The sequence below is a fragment of the Gopherus evgoodei genome, chromosome 21 (genome assembly GCF_007399415.2).
Source record: "Gopherus evgoodei ecotype Sinaloan lineage chromosome 21, rGopEvg1_v1.p, whole genome shotgun sequence".
NCBI lineage: Eukaryota > Metazoa > Chordata > Testudines > Testudinidae > Gopherus > Gopherus evgoodei.
Window position 1 is genome coordinate 11,421,207 of NC_044342.1, and position 24,113 is coordinate 11,445,319.

A 24,113-nucleotide genomic window follows, 5' to 3' on the forward strand; every position below is an offset into this window, starting at 1 on the left:
ACTGAGCGCGTCGGGGGGCGGGGCCATTCAAGGCTCCACCCCGATCTGCCAACCCCGCCGGGGGGTTTCCCGCCCCCCCTCCGCGCGTAAATTTGCCCCCATTTCGCTGCGGGGAAGCATGTGGCCCCGCCCCCGAGCCCCCTCTCCTCGCCAGGAGGTGGCCAGGGGGAGCGTTCTGCGGGGGGGCGCTCCAGCGCTGGGGGGGGGGTTACAGTTACTTGTCTAAGAGAAAGCCCCGAATACCGGGAGGTCTGGTCACTCCCCGGCGCCGGGGGCCTGAAATGGGGGGGGAAGGGCTAGGCTGGAGGTGTCTCTGGCGCTGGGGGATTGGGAGTAGGGGGGGCTGGATGGGGGTTTCTGGCGCGTTGGGGGGCTGGATCGGGGGTGTCTCTGACGCCGGGAGTCTGGGTGAAATGGGGTTGGATTGAGGGGTGTCTCTGGCGCTGGGGGCTGGAATGGAGGTATCTTTGGGGATGGGGGGGGCTAGATTGGGGGGAGTGTCTGGCACCAGGATATGGGAGTAGGGTGGTGTCTCTGGCATTGAGGGTCTGAGAATGAGGAGGGGCTAGAACGGGGGTCTCCCCCGGTGCTGGGAGACTGGGAATGGGAGGGCTAGAACTATGGGGTCTCCCCAGGTACTGGGGGGCTGGAATGGGGGGGTCTCCTCTGGGCACTGAGGGGCTGGGAAGGGGAGGCAGTATAGGGGGTCTCCCCCAATGCAGGTGGGCTGGAAAAGGGGTTTCTCTGGCGCTGGGGGGCTGGGAATGGTTAAGGGGCTAGAACGCGGTGTCTCCCCCTGGTGCTGGGGAGCTGGGAATGGGGGGATTTCCCCTGGGTAGTGAGGGTCTGGGAATGGGGGGGGTCTCCCCTGGGCACGGAGGGTCTAGAATAGGGGGGTCTCCCCCAGGGTTGCGGGGTGTCTGGCGCTGAGGGGCTAAAATGGGGGATCTCGCCCCTGGGCGCTGGGGGGGTCTCCCCAGCTGCTGGAGGACGGGGTGTGGGGCTCTCCCCCGGAGCCAATGCAGGGCAGGGAGCGAGGGGGGCTGGTGGGGCCGGGCCGGGGGCGGGGCGAAGCAGCCAGAGTCACCCGGGCCCGGCAGCGCCCGGCTCAGCATCGCCCGGAGCCGCCATGGAGCCGGCAGCATCGGAGGAGTGCAGGTGTGCGCGGGGGGAGGGGCGGACTCCTGGGTCCTCTCCGGGAAGGTTGGGAACCAGGACTCCTGGGTTCTATCCCCAGGGATGGGAGGGGAGTGTGGGCTAGTGGTTACGGGGCGGGCTGGGAGCCAGGTCACCTGGGATCTCTGCCACTGATGCCCTGAGAGGGTGTCTAGGCGCTGGTGAGTGTGTGCGGGTGGGGGGGTGCCGGGCAGTCTGGGGAAGCGTTAATTAGCCTTGGCACTGACGGCGGCTGGCACTGGGCCCAGGACCCCAGGGAGGGGTTGGGGTGATCCTCTAGTGCTGAGCAATGGGTCTGCCTGGGGAGAGCGCCCCCTGCTCCGCTCCCCCCAGCCCAGCGCCTCTGCTGTGCCCCCCGCAACCCAGCACCCCCTGCTGTTCCGTCTGCTATATCCCCATAGTGCCCCCTGCTGTGCCCCCCTGTAGCCTGGTGCCCCCTGCTGTACTCCCCTTGTAGCACAGTGCCCCTGCTGTGCCAGCTGCTGTACTCCCCCAGTACCCCCTGCTGCGCTGCATCCCAAGCTGTGGGGAGCCCTGCACAGTGACCTCAGCCTGGTGCAGGAGGATTAGTTCTGACCCACTCGTAATGGGTGAGGGGCCATCTGCTCCTGTAGGGAATGTGGGACTCTCTCTGACCCCCTAATGCCCTGCTGGTGGGGGTGGGGGGACTGGATGGCTCAGGGGGAGCAGGGAATGGGGCATGGGGCTGTTCCACTCCAGGGAGCGCTGGCCCTGATCTGGCAGCTGCAAGGATTGTTTACCGGTGCCCCTGAGTCCCGCCCCACAGTGCCCTGCCATTCCACCCCTTGCTAAGACTGGATTCTCATGTTCATTGTGCCTCCAGGCTCCCCCAGCGCCTGGATGAGTCAAAGCCGTCTGAACCAAACAGCTAGCTTGGCAAGTTTCCCTCCAAAACCCAACATGTGACTCAATCCAGGGAGAGTGGAAGGGGGGGGGGCAGCATGGATTTGGGGCAGAGACCGTTTCTCAATTCTGGGAAACCACCACCCAGATGGCAGCCTACCAGCGCAGGGCCCTGTGGTGTAACGGCTGAGGTGGAACCAGCAGGAAAGGGGCAAAGATGTTTCTCTATTCTGGGAAACCACCACCCAGATGGTGTCCTCCAGTGCCCGGCCCTGCAGAGTAATGGGCCCCTGGGGCAGCCACTTCCCTGCCAGTGGCCTGGGCTGACCCTACTCCCTGCCCCTTCCCACACACCCCTTAGTTAATGATCAGCCAGCCTGAGAGCAGTCCCAGGCCAGCCTGCCTGACTCTGCAAGTTGCCGGCTCTCAGCACCCTTCTCCACCTCCCAGTGATAGAGATCAGACCCAGGCTAGGGGGGGCTGCGGTTTGGGATGAAGGGCACTGGCAAAGCTGGGGTGAGGAGATTTCCCCGCTTGCCCTGGCAGGGTGGATGGTGCTGGTAAAGTGCCGCTTTCTGCCAGGCTGGGGCCCTTCTGGGATGAAGAGCAGGCAGCTCCCTGCAGGACTGGCCCAGGAGCCTGGCAGCCCAGAGGTCCCTGCCCTTGTCCTGGCCTCCCTGGGGTTGGCACCCCCTGCTGGAGGGGATGAGTCCGTGTGTCTGTTTCCGTGCGCCCCCTGCTGGAGGGGATGGGCCCTGCTCTGTGTGTATATAAAAAGCGACTGTGTGTGTGCGTGTCCTGTGCCTCCTGCTGGAGGGGATCAGCCCTGCTGTGTACGCATATGATTTGGTTTAACTCTCTCACGTCTCTTTTCGCCGGCAGGTACACCTACGAGCAGCACAAGGAAACAGCCGACTGGCTGTTGGATCACACCACGCACCGGCCCAGCTTGGCCATTATCTGTGGCTCTGGCCTCGGGGGCCTGGCTGACCAGGTGAAGGATCCAGTGGTTTTTAACTACACAGATATTCCCAACTTCCCCCAGAGCACAGGTACCCGGCGAGCGGCGGCTATACTGTATAATGGGCACTAGGGGCAGCAGAGGGTGGGGGTGGGGAAGAGGCGGCTGTACTGTATAATGGGCACTAGGGGCAGCAGAGGGTGGGGGTGGGGAAGAGGCGGCTGTACTGTATAATGGGCACTAGGGGGCAGCAGAGGGTGGGGGTGGGGAAGGGCGGCTGTACTGTATAATGGGCACTAGGGGCAGCAGAGGGTGGGGGTGGGGAAGGGGCGGCTGTACTGTGTATTGGGCACTAGGGGGCAGCAGAGGGTGGGGAAGGGGCGGCTGTACTGTATAATGGGCACTAGGGGGCAGCAGAGGGTGGGGAAGGGGCGGCTGTACTGTATAATGGGCACTAGGGGGCAGCAGAGGGTGGGGAAGGGGCGGCTGTACTGTATAATGGGCACTAGGGGGCAGCAGAGGGTGGGGGCGGGGGAGGGGCTGCTGTACTGTATAATGCAGTGTTTTTCAAACCGTGAATCACGACTAGTGTCCAGATGTCCCGATTTTATAGGGACAGTCCTGATATTTGGGGCTTTGCCTTATATAAGTGCCTATTACCCCCCACCCACATCCTGAATTTTCACACTAGCTTTGTGGTCACCCTAGTCACGACCCACTACTAAGTTGCGGCATGTAAGGCGCTGGGTTGCCTTGCTCTCGTCTGCACCCCCGACCGGGCCGTTAAAAGTCCAGTCGGCAGTGCTGCCGGGCGAAGGCAGGCTAGTGCCTACCTTTCCGACACTGCGCTGTGCCCCGGAAGCAGACAGCAGCGGGTCCAGCTTCTAGGCAGGGGGCCACAGGGCTCCGCGCACAGCCCCTACTCCAAGTACCGGCCCCAGGGGTTATGCCTGCGGGTGAGAGTTGCGCAGAGTCATTTGCATGCCTCCACCTACGAGCCAGACACGCTGCCGGCTGCTTCTGGGGCACAGTGCAGTCTGTGGTGCACCCTGGCTGCGCTGCTGACCGGGAGCTGCCAGAGGTGAGTCTGCGCCTGCACCCCAGTCCCCTGCCCCATCCCAGAGCCTGCATCCCCAGCCCAGAGCCCTGACACCCTCCCGCATCACAACCCCTCCTTGCCCCAGCCCTGAGCTGCTCCCAAACCTGGATCCCCTCCTGCACCCCAAGCCCCTCATTCCAAGCTCAGAGCCCTGACCCCCTCCCGCACCCCAATCCCCTGCCCCACCCCAGAGCCTGCACCCCCAGCCCAGAGCCCTGACCGCCTCCCACACCACAACCCCCTTCCTGCCCCAAACCTGAGCCCCTCCCAAGCCTGGAGCCCAATCCCCTGCCCCACCCCAAACTCCTCATCCCCAGCCCAGAGCCTTGACCCCCCTCCTGCACCCCAAGGGCCTGCCCCAGCTCTGAGCCACCCCAAACCCAGAGCCCCTCCTGCCCCCCAACTCCGCCCAAGCCCAGATACCCTCCCACACCCTGAATCCTCATTCCCGGCCCCACCCCACAGCTCTCACCCCCTGTACCCCAAACCTCTGCTCCAGCCCTGGGTCCCTCCCACACCCTAAACCCCTCATCCCAAGCTCCACTGAGTCATGGGCATCAACAGTTTTCTTCAACTGAGTCCCCAGAAAAAAAAGTTTGAAAACCACTATTATAATGGGCACTGTAGGGGCAGCAGAGGATGGGAGATGGGAAGGGGCGGCTATACTTTATAATGGGCTATATGGGGCGAGGGACAGGGGAGTTCAGAGGGTGAGGGGTGGGAGGTGCAGAGGGCGAGGGTGGGGGGCTGCACAAGTCGGGGGGGTGCAGAGGCGAGGCAGGACCTACACTGCGTAAGAGGCCCTGGGGCCAGCATTTAACCCTTTCCCATCTCTGGCAGTGGTGGGCCATGCGGGGAAGCTGGTGTTCGGGACGCTGGCGGGCGTAAGCTGTGTGGTGATGAAGGGCCGGTTCCACATGTATGAGGGGTACCCGCTGTGGAAGGTGAGTGGCTCCCTGTGGGGGAGGTGATGTGCAGGGAGCCCAGGGCTGGGATAGCAGGGGGCTGCGGGTCGGTAGTGAGGGGCACAGGGGAGTGAGGGGTCTGTGGTTTGGGTGGGAGGGGTGGGGGAGGCTGTGGGTCAGGAGTGAGGGGCATGGTGGAAGGGGTGGGGGGACTGCGGGTCAGGAGTGAGAGGCATGGTGGGAGGGCTGTGGGTCAGGAGCGAGGGGCATGGTGGGGGGGCTGTGGGTCAGGAGAGAGGGGCATGGTGGGAGGAGTGGGGGAGGCTGCGGGTCAGGAGTGAGGGGCATGGTGGAAGGGGTGGGGGGACTGCGGGTCAGGAGTGAGGACCAGCCATTGGCCAGAACGATACGGGCAGCTGCCCAGGGCAACGTGCTGATGGAGGCACATTTGATACACCCTTTTCCCTCATGACCTTACTCCTGCCAGCCCAGCCAGGGTCAGGGGCGGAGAGAAAACACACATCCAAGCTGCAGCTTGAGGTACTCACTCAGGGTCCGTCTACCGGCGGGTAGTGATCGATGTGTCGGGGATCGATTTATGGCTTCTAGTGTATACGGGATAAATCAATCCCCAATTGCTCTGCCGTCGACTCCGGAACGCCACCACGGCGAAAGGCAGAAGCGGAGTCGAAGGGGGAGCGGAGGCTGTCGATCCCGCGCCGTGGGGATGCAAATAAGTGATTCTAAATTAATCTAAGATACGTCAACTTCAGCTACACTATTCTCATAGCTGTAGTTGCGTATCTTAGATCGGTTCCCCTCACCCAGTGTAGACCAGGCCTCGCTCTCGGGTAACTCCTGGTGGAAACAGCAGCAGGGCTGGGTGCCTGAGGGGGTCCACCACTCTCCTGGGACAGAGAGCCCTCTGTAGAAACCATGGGGCAGGCCGTCCTGGGTCCTGATCTGATGTCTGGGGTGGGCAGCTGAGGTTGGAGGTGGATGTTGAAGGAGGAGTGTGTGTGCAGCTTGTCTCTGTCTGTTCTGGCTCACTGGGGGTCTGGAGCAGCCCTGCTATCTGGTTGTGTGTTAGTGTAGAGCAGGTCCGGGTCCACCCCCCTTCTCTTCCTCTTCCCCCCCCCTAAGAGCCCCACTTGTCCAGGGAAGGAGTTGCTCTTTCCCTTGGCACTGCCGGCAGGACAAGAACACATATTTAGCTTTGAGCACCACCGGGGTCGCTGCAGCAACCTGCCTGCTCCCTTCCGTGCAGAGAGGTGACCCATGGGGGGGCAGACACTGGGTCACATTACACCCCCCTCCACGCCCTAGTTCTCTGCCAGGATTTGCCTGCCGAGCTCTCCCCTTCCCTCCCCTGCTTGCTGGAGGCAGCCTGGGACCTGGACAGGAGAGATAAATAGACAGCACGTGCACCAAATAGTTGGGAGCCTGGGGGCAGTAGGGAGGGAGGGCTGCTGCTTCAGCTCTGCAGGGAGAGGTCAGCTGCTTTCCCACAGAAGACCTGAGGGCAAGGGGGAGGCCTGGCTGCCTGGGGAGAGGGGTGGGTATGACTCTCCAGCTTTTTGGGGGGAGCCTTTAAATTCTGCCCTGCCCTGCCCACATCAGCAGCTGAAGGTCCTGTCCTCCCTGCTTCCCTGACTCAGAAGTTTCCCTCACTTGGTCCCAGGTGGGCTGCTGCCTCCTCAGAGTCAGGCCCGCAGATGCATAGGAGATAAATGAGTGTGACTGAGATCAGCTCCCCCATGTGCTTCCTCCCTCCCCATCTGAACAGGAGTGGGAATGGGAGTCAACACTGTGGTGTCTGCCTGCCTGCTGTGACTTCCTTGAAACCCATTTACCTTCCATTCAATCCCTGATTGCTTACCCACTGTTCTCTTTTCAACAGTTTCTGTTTCCACTACAAGTTGTACCTCACAGTACGCTGAAATTCTTCGGGGCAGGGCCTGGTCTAAACTGTTGGGCACAATATTGTGTACATTTCTGTACTGCATCAAGATTAGGAATAAGGAAACTCCTTTCTTTGCTCCCATCTTAATCCCATATCCTGCAAACCTCATTCATCCTCTGCAAGTCACTGGGGTTCCTGCTGTTAGTGTGAGGATGGAACTGAGGATAAGGTGTGATTGTTGTGATTTACAGTTTCAATCAGGCCTGTAAACTGAGAGAGAACTCTAGTGGGGATAGGTTTCAGAGGGGTCGCTGTGTTAGTTTGTATCAGCAAAAACAATGAGGAGGCCTTGTGGCACCTTAGAGACTAACACATTTATTTGGGCATAAGCTTTCATGGGTTAGAACCCACTTCATCAGATGCATGGAGTGGAAAATACAGTAGGCAGGTATATATATGTATATACAGCACCTGAAAAGATGGGAGTTGACTTACCAAGCATGGGGTCAGTGCTAACGAGGCCAGTGCCATCAAGGTGGACATTGCCCATTCCCAAAAGTTGACAGGAAGGTGTTGTCACGGAGTGTGGGGGGACACAGGGCCCTACACCCCTGGCTTCCTGCCATTCACCTTGACTCTCAGCAAGCCAGTAAAGCCAAAGGTTTATTTGGATGACAGACACACAGTCCAGGATTGGTCTTGCAGGCACAGAGAGTAGGATCCTCCCCAATTAGATCCATCTAGAGGTCCCAGGGGCACTACAGCCCCATTAGGGAATCAGAGCCTCATCTGCGCTTCCCTCCATTCCCCAGCCACCTCCTGAAAAAAACCCTCTCCCCCCAGCGTCTCCTCTCCCAGCCTTTGTTCAGCTTCCCTGGCAGAGGTGTCACCTGGCCTCTAACCCCTTCCTGGATTCTCACGTTACATGCTCAGGTATCTTTCCTCAAGGCCAGTCACCATCCCCCAATACAGATCGTCCTCCCAGGCCAACACCCCCCACTCAGCATTCAAAGACCACATTAAGAACAATCTCAGTTCCTCACAGGTGTGACTATCAACAAAGGGAAAAGACGGTTACTCACCTTTGTAACTGTTGTTCTTCGAGATGTGTTGCTCATATCCATTCCAGTTAGGTGTACGCGCCGCGCGTGCACATTCGTCGGAAAACTTTTACCCTAGCAACTCAGTGGGCCGGCAGGTCGCCCCCTAGAGTGGCGCCACCATGGCGCTCCATATATACTCCTGCCGGCCCACCCGCTCCTCAGTTCCTTCTTGCCGGCTACTCCGACAGTGGGGAAGGAGGGCGGGTGTGGAATGGATATGAGCAACACATCTCGAAGAACAACAGTTACAAAGGTGAGTAACCGTCTTTTCTTCTTCGAGTGATTGCTCATATCCATTCCAGTTAGGTGAATCCCAAGCCTTACAAAGGCGGTGGGGTCGGAGTGAGATGTGGCAGAATAAAACTGCTGAGCCAGAGGCTACAGCCTCTCTTGACTGCTGAACCAGGGCATACTGCGAAGCAAAGGTATGGACCGAGGACCAATGGAGCTTCGCGACAGATCTCGTGGGTAGAAACACGAGCCAGCAAGGCGGCAGATGAAGCCTGAGCCCTGGTAGAATGCACGTTGATGTGGCTTGTGGAAATATGAGCCAAATCATAACAAGTGGGGATGTCCGCCATCACCCCAGATGAGATCCTCTGAGAGGAGAACAAGCAAGCCCTCCCTTTGGCCCGCTACCGGGATAGAGCTGGGGCACCTTAGGAAATGGTTCTGTCAGCACAATATAATGCGAGCACTCCACAGATGTCCAAGGAGCGCAACGGTTGTGCCCATTGCGTTGAACTGTGGGTAACATGAAAAGCCAAAACCACCTTAGGGAGGAAAGCCGGGTGCGGTCATAACTGCACCTTGTCATTGTGAAACCTAGTGTACGGCGGAACCCCCGTAAGAGCTCTGATATCAGAGACCTGTCTGGCCAAGACTAGGTTGAGGTCCCAGGTCGGGGCTGGGCGGCGCACCCGAGGGTGCAAGCGCTCCAAGCCCTTGAGGGACCTCGAACCCATAGAGCGTGAGAACACTGAACGTCCATCTCAGCCTGCTGGAAGGTAGAGATGGCTGCCGAGTGTATCCTCAGCGCTGATACCGCCAGGTCCTGCCGCTGAAGGCCAGAGGCAGGCCAAACAGAGGGAATCGAGACCTCAGCAGGAGCAAGATCGAGCGTATTGCAGCTGTAAAAGAAACGCTTCCACCTGGCCCGGTACATCGACCAGGTGGAAGGCTGCCTGTCACCCCGACTCAGGTACGCAGCAGCCACCGTGAGGCGAAGAGGCTGCAGGTCCGAGTGACGAAGCCTGTCGTTGCCCTGAGTGATGAGGTCTGGGCTGACAGGCCGAGTAACGTGGTATGTCAGCGCTGCCTGGACCATTCTGGAGTGATCATGATGATGCACGCTCTGCCCCTGCGGAGTTTGAGCAGGACCTAATGAACCAGTGGGAACAGTGGGAAGGCATAATGCAGTTGGCCTTTCCACGGCATCAGGAATGCGTCCAAGATCGATTCCGAGGAGAGACCTTGGAAGGAGCAGAACACCTGGCATTTCCTGCTCTCGCGGTGAGCGAACAGGTCTGTGTGAGGAAACATCTCCACTTCCGGAAAGCGGGACGCCTCACATGGGGCAGAGTGATCACTCGTAAGGCAGGAAAGACCTGCTGAGGCAAAGAGTTAGGACGTTCCAAACGCCTGGGAGAAAGGACGTCGCCAGCTCCATCGAGTGGGCCATGCCAAAGACCCGGAAATGGATGGCCTCCTGACAAAAAAGGGGGGGGGGGACTATGTCCCCCCTGAATACTTATGAAGCACCTGGTCGTTGTGTTGGCTGTAAACACCGAGATACAACAGCCTCGTAGCTGCCGCTGGAACCCCTGGCATGCCAGGCGGACTACTCTCAATTTTTGGGGCATTGAGGAGGAATGCCAGCTCCCTAGAAGACCAAAGGCCTTAAGCTCAGAGGTGACTATGAACACTCGAGCAGAGAGATGAGGCGTCCGCCGTCAGGGGCAGTGAGCCGGACTTGGAGAGGACGGAGGCGGAGCTTGGCGTGTTTGGTTACAAACTTGCGGGCAACCATGGACCCAGGAGACTGAGACAAGAACGAGCTGAGGTCGTTGGGAAAGCCTTCAGACCTCAGATGATTGTTGCCATCGCCTAAAATCTCAGTTGCAATAAGCAGGCTCTGGCTAGGTAGGAGACCAGGATAGCCCCTAGGGAGCCCAACCTCTGCGTGGGGACCAGAGTGGATTGCTCTATAATAAACAGCAGGCCTTGACCTGTGAATAAGACCGTGGCGATGCCCACGCGCTGAGTGGTTTGTGTCTCAGAGTCTCCGTGGATAAGCGAATCGTCCAGATACGGAAAAACGCATATCCGACATCAGCGACGGTAGGCGGCGACTATGGCCGTAAACCGGGAGTATTGACAGTCGGCTATAGAGCGGAGGCATCTCCCGTGCGGAGGGAAGATGGCATTGCGAAAGTACGCGTCCTTCATATCCAGGGCGGCACAGTAGCCCCCAGGAGGCAAGGATGGAATAATGGTTCCCAGGGATACCATGCAGAACTCCAACCTTATCCTAACCCGGTTGAGTCCGTGCAGGACCAAGAAGGTCTGAGACCTGTGTTCGAGTGGGGGACTAGGGCATAACGGGGGTAAAACCCCTTACCCCTTTCGTCCGCTGAAGTGGGACAGGGCTGGAGCAAATTCAAGGTGGTACCTATGCTCCATCGTGCGCAGGACCCAGCGATCTGAAAGTAACTGGGGCCATGCCAGGAGAAAGCGGGATCGGGATCCCGTCCTGCGACTGGTACACCGCCCTCAGGTGAACCTTGGAAGGTCCGTCTTTGGTCCCAGTGGTAATTGCGAGGGACCTTGACTTTGGCTCTTTAGGGGTCCTGACGTTCGTCTGCGACCACCTTGGCCCTGCCGTTTGCCAGAGTTCTGCCTCTGGCTAGGCACAGAGTATGGCGGCTGGGGCCAGAAAGGCCTGCGTTTCGTCGCTGGCGTATACATGCTGAGACGCATTAGGACCCTATTGCCCACCAGACTTCGCAGTCTGGGGCTGTCTCTGCCGCGAAGATGCCTTTACCAACAAAGGGTAAATCCTGAATGGCATACCGCAGCTCCGGCCGGAGGTTTAAAACCTGAAGCCATGAAATGCACCTCACGGCGACACTCAAGGCCAGAGTGCCGGCCGCAGAGTCTGCTGCGTCTAACGAGGCCTGGAGGGACGCTCTGGGAACTTTCTTTCCCCCCGTCCTCCAAGACGGCAGCGAACTCCAGGTGGAAGTTTTGAGGGAGAAACTCCTTCACTCAGGTGCTATAATTATCGCAGCTAAGCAAGGCTTGTTGCTTTGCTACCCCGAGCTGCAGGGCCCCTGCAGAGTACACCTGGCGGCCAAGCCTGTTCATTCGCCAAGCCTCTTTCTGCTTCGGGGCTGGCGCCCGCTGGCCATCATATCAGGATCGTGGTCCTGAGCATAAAATCTGCGCATATGGGATGACACGGATGCGTGTCCGGACGGCCATGGAGGTACTAAAAGAAGGCACAGGCAGAGTCTCTGACTCACTCGGACCTTGCCCAACTCGGCACCGGGGACCGGCATCGGGAGGCGTATGGGTACCTGGAACGAGATCCAGACCCGCAACCAGAACGGTGTCGGGAGGTCGACCGAGATCTCGAGGCTCGGAGAAGGGCTACAGGAGTCAAGGTACCTGGCCCGGTGCCAGAGGTCGGAACGGTGCCGATAGCGGGTCGGCGAACGGGATACCGACCGGTGCAGCGAGTGTGACCAGTACCGAGGAAAACAGCACCGGGACTGCCAGTGGTGTCCGGCGTGCCGACAGGACTTGGAGTGTCTGCGGGACCGTGATCCTGAACGGTGCCGCTCTGCTGTGCTGACAGGGGACAGTCCCCTGAAGAGACTGTATTACCCGTACCGGCGGTGCCCGGGACAGGCAGCACTGACTCTGTCATGGCACTGAGAGCCCTCGCCGTTGGTAACATCTCCGGCGTGAAGGGAACAGCAGGCTCAACCACAGTGCGTACTGGGGAGTTGTCAGGCACCGGATTCGACGGCCCTCGTGGGACCGGGATCCACGGTACCGAGGTCATCAGAGCTTCGGTAGGTGTCGGTGCCAGGCGAACCGAGTTAGATAAGCTGTCTGGCTGCGGTGCCGTCAGCACTGAAGCAGCGGGAGTAATACGCTCAACCACGGCGCGTGCCGGGGAGCCGTCGGGCACCGGATTCGATAGCCCTTGTGGGACTGGAATCGACGGTGCCGATGTTGTCGGTGCCTCAGAGGCTTCGGTGCCGGGCAATCCGACTTAGGCTAGCCCTCTGGCTGCGGTGCCGTTGGCATGGAAGCAGCCGGAGCAGGAGCTCAACCACGGCGCGTGCCGGGGAGCCGTCAGGCACCGGATTCTACGGCCCTTGCGGGACCGGGATCGACGGTGCCGACGTCATCGGTGCCGCAGCAGGTGTCGGTGCCGGGCGATCCGACTTAGACGAGCCCTCTGGCTGCGGTGCCGCTGGCACGGAAGCAGCCGGAGCATTAGCTCGACCACGGCGCGTGCCGGGGAGCCGTCAGGCACCGGATTCTACGGCCCTTGCGGGACCGGGGATCGACAGTGCCGACGTCATCGGCGCCGCAGCAGGTGTCGGTGCTGGGCGATCCGACGTAGACGAGCTCTCTGGCTGCGGTGCCGTTGGCACGGAAGCAGCAGGAGCAGTAGCTCAACCACGGCGCGTGCCGGGGAGCCGTCAGGCACCGGATTCTACGGCCCTTGTGGGACCGGGATCGACGGTGCCGACGTCATCGGTGCCGCAGCAGGTGCCGGTGCCGGGCGATCCGACTTAGACGAGCCCTCTGGCTGCGGTGCCGCTGGCACGGAAGCAGCAGGAGCAATACGCTCAACCACGGCGCGTGCCGGGGAGCCGTCAGGCATCGGATTCTACGGCCCTTGTGGGACCGGGATCGACGGTGACGACGTCATCGGTGCCGTAGCAGGTGTCGGCGCCGGGCGATCCGACTTAGACGAGCTCTCTGGCTGCGGTGCCGCTGGCACGGAAGCAGCAGGAGCAGTAGCTCAACCACGGCGCGCGCCGGGGAGCCGTCAGGCACCGGATTCTACGGCCCTCGTGGGACCGGGATCGACGGTGCCGACGTCGTCGGTGCCGGGCGAGCCATCTTAGACGAGCTCTCTAGCTGTGGTGCAGTTGGCACAGAAGCAGCGGGAGCAGTAAGCTCTACTACGGCGCGAGCCGGGGAGCTGCCAGGCACCGGATTCCGTGGTCCTGGGGGACTGGAATCGACGGAGCCGAAGTCATCGGTGCCTCTGCAGGTGTCGGTGCCGGGTAACGCAACTTAGGCGAGCTCTCTGGCTGCGATGCAGGTGGCACGGAAGTAGCGGGAGCAGGGGGCTCAACCACGGCGCGTGCCGGGGAGCCTCCAGGCACCAGCAGGAATCGTAGGCTCTCTCGACCTCGGAAGAAGGGAGCGGTGCCGAGTCGACATCGGTGCCGGCGACGGTCGGTGCCGAAAGGCCTTGGTAGTAACGGCGGGGTCCGGTGCCGAGGAGGCGCTTCTGCCCGCCGCTTGAACATCGCTCGGCGCCCAAGGTGAAGGGGTAAGTGAAAGTCCCGCACCTTTTTGTTCTCGGCTTAAAAGCCTTGCAAATGGGGCACTTATCTGTCAAGTGTGCTTCCCTGAGGCACTTCAAACAGGAGTCATGTAGATCTCTCTTCGGCCGCGGCTTCTGGCAGGCCGGGCCCCTTTTAAAACCCGGTGAGCCATGCATGGCTCCGGCACTGGGCTCATGGAAGGGGCTACTTTCTGAACCCCGCTAACTAAACTAACCATGTTAGCAAAGAAAACACGTATAACCATACAAATATATATATAAAAGGGTTATAACTGCATAATTATATACGAGAAAACGAGTAGCTAGGGAAGTGGAGGTCAGCTAAGCCGCGCTCCACTGTTCCAACGACCGACACGGGCGGTAAGAAGGAACTGAGGAGCGGGTGGGCCGGCAGGAGTATATATGGAGCGCCATGGTGGCGCCACTCTAGGGGGCGACCTGCCGGCCCACTGAGTTGCTAGGGTAAAAGTTTTCCGACGAATGTGCACGCGCGGCGCGTACTCCTAACTGGAATGGATATGAGCAATCACTCGAAGAAGAAAATTATTTTTTGTAGTGACTCCCAGTCTTTAGTCAGGCCTAATTTGATAGTGTCAAGTTTGCAAATTAATTCCAGTTCTGCAGTTTCTCGTTGAAGTCTCTTTTGGAAGTTTTTTTGTTGAAGAATGGCCACTTTTAAATCTGTTATTGAGTGTCCAGGGAGTTGGAAGTGTTCTACCGGTTTTTGAATGTTACAGTTCTTGATGACTGATTTGTGTCCATTTATTCTTTTGCGTAGAGACTGTCCTGTTTGGCCAATGTGCATGGCAGAGGGGCATTGCTGGCACAGGATAGCATCTATCACTTTGGTAGATGTGCAGGTGATCGAGCCACTAATGGTGTAACTGATGTGGTTAGGTCCTATGATGGTGTCCCTTGAATGGATATGCAGACAGAGTTGGCAATGGGGCTTGTTGCAGGGATTGGTTCCTGGGTTAGTGTTTCTGTTGTGTGGTGTGTAGTTGCTGGTGAGTATTTGCTTCAGTTTGGGGGGCTGTCTGTAAGCAAGGACTGACCTGTCTCCCAAGGTCTGTGAGAGTGAGGGATCGTCCTTCAAGATAGGTTGTAGATTCTTAATGATGCACTGGAGAGGCTTTAGTTGGGGGCTGAAGGTGATGGCTAGTGGTGTTCTGTTACTTTCTTAGTTGGGCCTGTCCTGTAGTAGGTGACTTCTGGGTAGCCTTCTGGCTCTGTCAATGTTTCCTCACTTCCCCAGGTGAGTATTGTTGGTTTAAGAATGCTTGGTAGAGATCCTGTAGGTGTTTGCCTCTGTCTGAGGGATTGGAGCAAATGCAGTTGTATCTTATGGCTTGGCTGTAGACAATGGATTGTGTGATGTGGTCTGGATGAAAGCTGGAGGCATCTAGGTAAGTATGGTAAGTTTCCAGTATAGGGTGGTGTTTATGTGACCATCGCTTATTTGCACTGTAGTGTCCAGGAAGTGGATCTCTTGTGTGGACTGGTCCAGGCTGAGGTTGATGGTGGGGTAGAAATTCTTGAAATCCTGGTGGAATTCCTCAAGAGCTTCTTTTTCCATGGGTCCAGATGATGAAGATGTCCTCAATGGAGCGCAAGTAGAGCAGAGGTGTTTAGGGGACGAGAGCTGAGGAGCATTGTTCTAAGTCCGCCATAAAGAGGTTGACATACTGTGGCCATGCGGGTACCCATAGCAGTGTCGCTGACTTGAAAATATAAATCGTCCCCAAATCTGAAATAGTTTGTGGGTGAGGACAAAGTCACAAAGCTCAGCCACCAGGTTTGCCATGACATTATCGGGGATACTGTTCCTGATGGTTAGTAGACTGGGAGTGGCTGGGTCACTACAAAAAATAATTTTCCCTCTGATACTCCCCCCCTTCTTGTCACTGTTGGGAATGGACCACATCCACCCTAACTGAATTGGCCTCGTTAGCACTGACCCCCCACTTGGTAAGGTGACTGCTGTCTTTTCATGTGCTCTGTGTGTGTGGGTCTGTCCTATATATAAAATAATATCCAGGTACCAACATGACTGCAACAAAACAGCAAAACCCACCAGTTATCATATGTCAAGATATACAAAATAACTATCCGAAAACCAGAAAGGATTTGTTGATTTAACTATTCACTCACTAGTCCATTTGTAACAAGCCCAATTTAGAAGTTTATATCACTGAATTTTGACTCTAACAAGATCTCAAGTAGCATTTTTCTTGCTTTCCGTGTCTGTAAATACATTATTTATTACTGATGGATATATTTGTGGATTTGTGTGCGTACAGTGAAATCAAAGGCTTATTTCTAAGTTATCTACAAAAAAAAAAAATAGAGTTTTCACTACAGCCCCCTCACCCCAACACCCTGTAGTGAAAGTACTACATACCGAAACTCAAGGGGCACCAGAATGTAAGTTCTCCCAGGGCGCCATTTTCCTTAAGGCCAGGGACATGGAGGAACACAGGGGGCTGCGGTTCAGGAGGGAGGGGCATGGAGGGAGGGGAGCTGCAGAGCTGTACTGGGGTACTCAGGGCTGAAGAGTGTCTGGCACTGGATGCTGCTCCTCCACCCCCCAATTTTGGAGGTGGCCACCCCGCCCCCATCCCTGCCTGCCTCCCCACAGGTGACGTTCCCGGTGCGGATCTTCCATCTGCTGGGTGCACGGACCCTGATTGTCACCAACGCGGCCGGCGGCCTCAACCGCGGGTATCAGGTGGGTGACATCATGGTGATCCGGGACCATATCAACATGCCTGGCCTGGCTGGCATCAACCCACTGAGCGGCCCCTGTGACGAGAGGTAGGAGCTGCTCCCCCCCCGCGCTGGGCACCCTGCGCCTCTCCTCCCTGCCCCCCTGCTGCTCTGCCCCTTGCTGCCCTGCCCTACCCTGCCCCACTAGGCAGCAGGCCCCCTCCGGCCCCCACTAGGCACCCAATATGCTCCCTCCCTGCTGCTCCTCTGGGCACCCAGTACCCTCCTTCCCTGCTGCCCCTCCACCGGGCTCCCCCCTGCTGCCTCCTACCCCCCAGTGTTTTCCTACAGCCTCACTGAAGCTGTGCCCCTCCCTTACCATGGTCAATGGTGGCAGCAGTGTAAAGCCCGGGAAATGGGTGGGAGCCCCTGGGCAGGGACGGGACCCTGAGTCCTGGCCAGAGACCAGCACAGGGGACCCCAGGGCCATTCCCTGCTTTGGGAAGGGATGGGGGGCGCCTCCATCTCCTATCACCCCACGAGCTCTCTCCCCTCCCCCGCCCACGTAGGTTCGGGCCCCGCTTCCCTGCCATGTCAGACGCCTACGATGAGCAGCTGCGGGGCCTGGCGCTGGCAGTGGGCAAGGAGCTGGGCTATGGCCCCAGCTTGCACGAGGGCGTCTACTGCACCTTGGGGGGGCCGAACTACGAGACCATCGCTGAGTGCCGCTTCCTGCAGCAGCTGGGAGCCGACGCCGTAGGTGAGCCACGGACGGGGGGCAGAGGGGACAGAGGAAGGGAAGGAACGGGGCCGAGGAGGGAACGGCGAGGGAGGGAGGGAAGGAAGGAACGGGCCGAGGAGGGAACAGGGAGGGAGAGAGGGAGGGAAGGAACGGGGCCGAGGAGGGAACGGGGAGGGAGGGAAGGAGGGAAGGAATGGGGCAGAGGAGGAAACGGGGAGGGAGGGAATAGGGCAGAGAGGAAACGGAGAGGGAGGGAGGGCGGGAAAAGGGCGGAGAGGGAACAGGGAGAGAGGAAGGGAGAGAAAGGGGAAGGAGGGAGGGAGGGAAGGAACGGGGCAGAGAAGGGAAGGAGGGAGGGAGGGAAGGAACGGGGCAGAGGAGGGAAGGAGGGAAGGAACGGGGCAGAGGAGGGAAGGAGGGAGGGAGGGAAGGAACGGGGCAGAGGAGGGAAGGAGGGAGGGAGGGAAGGAACAGGGCAGAGGAGGGAAGGAGGGAAGGAAGGAACAGGGCCGAGGAGGGAACGGGGAGGGAGGGAGGGAGGGAAGGAAGGAACGGGGCCGAGGAGGAAACGGGGAGGGAGGGAGGGAAGGAAGGATGGAACGGGGCCGAGGAGGGAATGGGGAGAGAAGGAAGGAGGGAGGGAAGGAAGGAACGGGGCCAAGGAGGGAACGGGGCCGAGGAGGGAGGGAGGGAGGGAACGGGGAGGGAAGGAAGGAACAGGGCCGAGAAGGGAACGGGGAGGGAAGGAGTGAGGGAGGAAAGGAAGGAACGGGGCCGAGGAGGGAGGGAAGGAAGGAATGGGTCCGAGAAGGGAATGGGGAGGGAAGGAAGGAGGGAGGGAGGGAAGGAACGGGGCCGAGGAGGGAACGGGGAGGGAGGGAGGGAAGGAAGGAAGGAACGGGGCCGGGGAGGGAAGGAAGGAGGGAAGGAAGGAAGGAACGGGGCCGAGGAGGGAACGGGGAGGGAGGGAAGGAAGGAACGGGGCCGAGGAGGGAACGGGGAGAGAGGGAGGGAAGGAACGGGGCCGAGGAGGGAACGGGGAGGGAAGGAACGGGGCCGAGGAGGGAACGGGGAGGGAGGGAAGGAAGGAACGGGGCCGAGGAGGGAACGGGGAGATAAGGAAGGAGGGAGGGAAGGAAGGAACGGGGCCGAGGAAGGAACGGGAAGGGAAGAAGGGAAGGAACAGGGCCGAGGATGCAACGGGGAGGGAAGGAGGGAGGGAAGGAACAGGGCCGAGGATGGAACGGGGAGATAAGGAAGGAGGGAGGGAAGGAAGGAACGGGGCCGAGGAAGGAACGGGGAGGGAAGGAGGGAGGGAAGGAACAGGGCCGAGGATGGAACGGGGAGGGAAGGAGGGAGGGAAGGAACAGGGCCGAGGATGGAACGGGGAGGGAAGGAGGGAGGGAAGGAACAGGGCCGAGGAGGGATCGGGGAGGGAAGGAGGGAGAGAGGGAGGGAGGGAAGGAACGGGGCCGAGGAGGGAACGGGGAGGGAAGGAAGGAGGGAGGGAGGGAAGGAAGGAGCGGGGCCGAGGAGGGAACGGGGAGGGAGGGAAGGAACGGGGCCGAGGAGGGAACGGGGAGGGAAGGAAGGAGGGAGGGAACGGGGAGGGAGGGAAGGAAGGAACGGGGCCGAGGAGGGAACGGGGAGGGAGGGAGGGAGGGAAGGAAGGAACGGGGCCGAGGAGGGAAGGGGAGGGAGGGAATGGGGCCTTGGAGGGAATGAGGAAGGAGGGAGGGAAGGAACGGGGCAGAGGAGGGAGGGAGGGAAGGAATGGGGCCGAGGAGGGAACAGGGAGGGAGGGAGGGAAGGAAGGAACGGGGCCGAGGAGGGAACGGGGAGGGAGGGAGGGAGGGAGGGTAGGAAGGAACAGGGCAGAGGAGGGAAGGAGGGAGGGAAGGAAGGAACGGGGCCGAGGAGGGAATGGGGCCGAGTAGGGAGGGAGGGAGGGAATGGGGAGGGAAGGAAGGAACAGGGCCGAGGAGGGAACGGGGAGGGAGGGAGGGAGGGAAGGAAGGAACGGGGCCGAGGAGGGAACGGGGAGGGAGGGAGGGAAGGAAGGAAGGAACGGGGCCGAGGAGGGAACGGGGCCGAGGAGGGAGGGAGGGAGGGAACGGGGAGGGAAGGAAGGAACAGGGCCGAGAAGGGAACGGGGAGGGAAGGAGTGAGGGAGGAAAGGAAGGAACGGGGCCGAGGAGGGAGGGAAGGAAGGAATGAGTCCGAGAAGGGAATGGGGAGGGAAGGAAGGAGGGAGGGAGGGAAGGAACGGGGCCGAGGAGGGAACGGGGAGGGAGGGAGGGAAGGAAGGAAGGAACGGGCCCGAGGAGGGAACGGGGAGAGAAGGAGGGAAGGAACGGGGCCGAGGAGGGAACGGGGAGGGAAGGAACGGGGCCGAGGAGGGAACGGGGAGGGAGGGAAGGAAGGAACGGGGCCGAGGAGGGAACGGGGAGATAAGGAAGGAGGGAGGGAAGGAAGGAACGGGGCCGAGGAAGGAACGGGGAGGGAAGGAGGGAAGGAACAGGGCCGAGGATGGAACGGGGAGGGAAGGAGGGAGGGAAGGAGCAGGGCCGAGGATGGAACGGGGAGATAAGGAAGGAGGGAGGGAAGGAAGGAACGGGGCCGAGGAAGGAACGGGGAGGGAAGGAGGGAGGGAAGGAACAGGGCCGAGGATGGAACGGGGAGGGAAGGAGGGAGGGAAGGAACAGGGCCGAGGATGGAACGGGGAGGGAAGGAGGGAGGGAAGGAACAGGGCCAAGGAGGGATCGGGGAGGGAAGGAGGGAGAGAGGGAGGGAGGGAAGGAACGGGGCCGAGGAGGGAACGGGGAGGGAGGGAAGGAAGGAGCGGGGCCGAGGAGGGAACGGGGAGGGAGGGAAGGAACGGGGCCGAGGAGGGAACGGGGAGGGAAGGAAGGAGGGAGGGAACGGGGAGGGAGGGAAGGAAGGAACGGGGCCGAGGAGGGAACGGGGAGGGAGGGAGGGAGGGAAGGAAGGAACGGGGCCGAGGAGGGAACGGGGAGGGAGGGAATGGGGCCTTGGAGGGAATGAGGAAGGAGGGAGGGAAGGAACGGGGCAGAGGAGGGAGGGAGGGAAGGAATGGGGCCGAGGAGGGAACAGGGAGGGAGGGAGGGAAGGAAGGAACGGGGCCGAGGAGGGAACGGGGAGGGAGGGTAGGAAGGAACAGGGCAGAGGAGGGAAGGAGGGAGGGAAGGAAGGAACGGGGCCGAGGAGGGAATGGGGCCGAGGAGGGAGGGAGGGAGGGAACGGGGAGGGAAGGAAGGAACAGGGCCGAGGAGGGAACGGGGAGGGAGGGAGGGAGGGAAGGAAGGAACGGGGCCGAGGAGGGAACGGGGAGGGAGGGAGGGAAGGAAGGATGGAACGGGGCCGAGGAGGGAATGGGGAGAGAAGGAAGGAGGGAGGGAAGGAAGGAACGGGGCCGAGGAGGGAACGGGGCCGAGGAGGGAGGGAGGGAGGGAACGGGGAGGGAAGGAAGGAACAGGGCCGAGAAGGGAACGGGGAGGGAAGGAGTGAGGGAGAAAAGGAAGGAACGGGGCCGAGGAGGGAGGGAAGGAAGGAATGGGTCCGAGAAGGGAATGGGGAGGGAAGGAAGGAGGGAGGGAGGGAAGGAACGGGGCCGAGGAGGGAACGGGGAGGGAGGGAGGGAAGGAAGGAAGGAACGGGGCCGAGGAGGGAACGGGGAGGGAAGGAAGGAGGGAAGGAAGGAAGGAACGGGGCCGAGGAGGGAACGGGGAGAGAGGGAGGGAAGGAACGGGGCCGAGGAGGGAACGGGGAGGGAAGGAACGGGGCCGAGGAGGGAACGGGGAGATAAGGAAGGAGGGAGGGAAGGAAGGAACGGGGCCGAGGAAGGAACGGGGAGGGAAGGAGGGAAGGAACAGGGCCGAGGATGGAACGGGGAGGGAAGGAGGGAGGGAAGGAACAGGGCCGAGGATGGAACGGGGAGATAAGGAAGGAGGGAGGGAAGGAAGGAACGGGGCCGAGGAAGGAACGGGGAGGGAAGGAGGGAGGGAAGGAACAGGGCCGAGGATGGAACGGGGAGGGAAGGAGGGAGGGAAGGAACAGGGCCGAGGATGGAACGGGGAGGGAAGGAGGGAGGGAAGGAACAGGGCCGAGGAGGGATCGGGGAGGGAAGGAGGGAGAGAGGGAGGGAGGGAAGGAACGGGGCCGAGGAGGGAACGGGGAGGGAAGGAAGGAGGGAGGGAGGGAAGGAAGGAGCGGGGCCGAGGAGGGAACGGGGAGGGAGGGAAGGAACGGGGCCGAGGAGGGAACGGGGAGGGAAGGAAGGAGGGAGGGAACGGGGAGGGAGGGAAGGAAGGAACGGGGCCGAGGAGGGAACGGGGAGGGAGGGAGGGAAGGAACGGGGCCGAGGAGGGAACGGGGAAGGAGGGAAGGAACGGGGCCGAGGAGGGAACGGGGAGGGAAGGAATGAGGGAGGGAAGGAAGGAATGGGGCCAAGGAGGGAACGAGGAGGGAAGGAAGGAGGGAGGGAAGGGAAGGAACGGGGCCGAGGAGGGAACGGGGAGGGAAGGAATGAGGGAGGGAAGGAAGGAATGGGGCCAAGGAGGGAACGAGGAGGGAAGGAAGGAGGGAGGGAAGGGAAGGAACGGGGCCGAGGAGGGAACAGGGAGGGAAGGAACGGGGCCGAGGAGGGAACGGGGAGGGAGGGAGGGAAGGAAGGAAGGAACGGGCCCGAGGAGGGAACGGGGAGGGAGGGAGGGAGGGAAGAAAGGAACGGGGCCAAGGAGGGAACGGGGGGAGCAAGCGGCTACGGGGTGGGGGCCGGGCGTCGCCGCCTCTCTGTCGCCCCCTGCAGGCTGACGCAGGCTCTGCCCCCAGGGATGAGCACGGTGCCCGAGGTGCTTGTGGCCCGACACTGCGGCCTGCGCGTCTTCGGCTTCTCTCTGATCACCAACAAGTCGGTGCTGGAGTACGGGACCCGGGAGAAAGCCAACCACGCCGAGGTGCTGGAGGCCGGGCGCCAGGCCGCTCTCAAGCTGGAGCGCCTGGTCTCTGTGCTGCTGGAGCGCATGAAGGGCAAAGGTCTGGTGTAGCCAGCGCGGGGGTTCTCTCCCCTGGCACCTGCCTCCAATGCAAACTGCTGCCCTGGCCCCTCCCCTGCGGCTCACTCTGCTAGCCTGCCCCCCACTCTTGGTTTTGTGGCCGTTGCTCCTGGCTCCCAAGTGTGCTGATCTCAGCCCAGAGCCTCCTCCGGCAGCCTCTGACCTCCATCCTTTCCCTAATGAGGGGTTGGTGTCCGAGGCTGGCATCCTGTGGCGCTCGCGGTGCTGCCGCTGGAGTCCTGCAGACCATGGGATTCCTGCCCAAGCCCCTGTCTCAGCTCCAACCCCCACTAATGCCCCCTTCCAGGGGTGCAGCCTGGGACGCTCCCCCCGAAAGCAGCTGCCTCGATCGCTGGCACTACCGGGGATTGTCACCTAGCCGGTGACGCCACAGAAGACTCTGCGTTCCGGCCCATAGGAATGCTGCTCCTAAATCCCCTGGGCAATTTGCCTGAGCCTGTGCCGCCCACTCACAGGTGAGGAGGAACATTTTGGGGGTTGTTATCCAAACCCCCTTACTGGGGAAGGGATCAACTCTTGGCTCAGTGCCAAGGAGGTGGGGACAGCAGCCCAACCCTGTCTGGGCACTAGGCCGTGTTCGGTGCAGGTGAGAGCCGGCCCTCTCTTCACATTCCCACATTGGACCATTCCGGCTCTTCTGCCGTGGTATGTTTTGTTACCAATGCTCAGTTTGCAGCTGGGATGATTCAGAGCTGCCACAGCAATGGGGAGCCCCCAATGAACTGGGGGTTTGGCTCCCCCAATACCAGGCAGCTCTGCCCCTCGCAATCCTGCTGGATTTTATCATAGGACCACTCCACGGCTGCGTTCTGTCAGTTGCGCGCATTGCTAACAATACAACAATGACAGAACAAGAGAGCTTAGGGCTGTGTTTGACAGAATTTTGGGATGGGTTTATGTGTTATAGGGGCAGGGCTTGGCTTGCAAGGGGTGTGGTCTATTTCTGTGTCCTTTCCTGTCTTCCTGCACCAGCTCCCCACCTCTGTATGTTGGAGGGGAGGTTGGGTCCTTGGCCAGTTAACGCCAGTTGCCACAGTATGGGGCCGCTTGCCCAGTTGGCTACTGCTGGGTGAAACCCCCTAGGTCGGGTCCTACAGAACCTGGGCAGGCAGGGGGAAGGCTCCATCACCAATCAGTGTCACATGATGTCCCCCATCTCTGTCCCCTGAGATACCTGCCCACCTGTCCCCATGTGAACCTCTTTAGCCCTCCTCTCTGAGCATCTGAACCCCTAGGGCCACTCCTCTGTCCAACCATCCCAGGCTGGACAGGAGTCATGGTTGGATTAACAGGAGCATCGTGTGGCAGACAGGGTTGGACAAACCACCAACAGAGCTAGTCTTGGATCACTTGGCCCTGCTTTAGCACAGAGGCTGGACTAGATACCTTGCGAGGTCCCTTCCTGCCCACCGTGTCTGTGATTACAGGACCCCAGCCAGCCCCCTGTGGGGGTATCTGAACCCCTCTCGTCTCCTCTGACCCACCCCCGTGCACATCCTCTCTCGGTGCATAGACCCGGTGGCTCCTGTGGCTGAGTGGGTGGACCCAGCTCTCTCTCGAGCTCAACGGAGTGCCCGCATCCCATGCCAGAGCGGCCTGACTAGAAAGCCCGGGTGCTTTCTGTGCCTTTGCCCAGTAGACCCACATCTTGTAGCTGCTGGGCCCTCAAATCCTGCCCTGTGAGGAAAAATTGGAGCTGGTCTTGAACACTGCCTAGATTTTCCATCGCCTTATTAAAGGTGTCCCGGATGGGAACCAAACTGGGGCCTGTCCTGGGGGCAGCCATCCCCTGCGGTTGCATGCTGGCTCATCGAGCGTTCATCTGCACCTGGTTCTGGGGACAACCACCTTGGCTGAGTGGGCCTGGGGAGAGGGCTGGCAGGCAGCAGGTGCTGAGGAGAAGCTCAGCATGATAAAGCATCAGCCAAGGCCAGGTTGCTTTGGTGCCTGGATGGGGCC

At 60.5% G+C, this 24,113-nt stretch overlaps 1 protein-coding gene across 2 annotated transcripts; it reads left to right on the forward strand.

The window, feature by feature from the left end:
• Positions 1–1,058: 1,058 nt before the first annotated feature.
• On the forward strand, positions 1,059–23,012 carry LOC115638317 (purine nucleoside phosphorylase-like). Of its 2 annotated transcripts, none has more exons than XM_030539910.1 (6): positions 1,059–1,158; positions 2,920–3,092; positions 4,941–5,044; positions 16,249–16,424; positions 16,886–17,076; positions 21,910–23,012. In XM_030539910.1, the coding sequence occupies exons 1-6, from the start codon at positions 1,130–1,132 to the stop codon at positions 22,122–22,124; spliced, it is 888 nt and encodes a 295-aa protein (XP_030395770.1). In that variant the 5' UTR covers positions 1,059–1,129; the 3' UTR covers positions 22,125–23,012. The 2 variants fall into 2 exon arrangements, with proteins under 2 accessions (XP_030395770.1, XP_030395771.1); XM_030539911.1 differs by having other exon boundaries at positions 2,923–3,092.
• Positions 23,013–24,113: the final 1,101 nt, after the last annotated feature.

Excerpts from the sequence above, each read along its gene's own strand:
- LOC115638317 (XM_030539910.1), top strand. The coding sequence starts at position 1,130 with ATGGAGCCGGCAGCATCGGAGGAGTGCAG. Across the intron at positions 1,159-2,919 it reads GCAGCATCGGAGGAGTGCAG|CAGGTACACCTACGAGCAGC; the intron begins GTGTGCGCGGGG and ends TCTTTTCGCCGG. Across the intron at positions 17,077-21,909 it reads GCTGGGAGCCGACGCCGTAG|GGATGAGCACGGTGCCCGAG; the intron begins GTGAGCCACGGA and ends CTCTGCCCCCAG.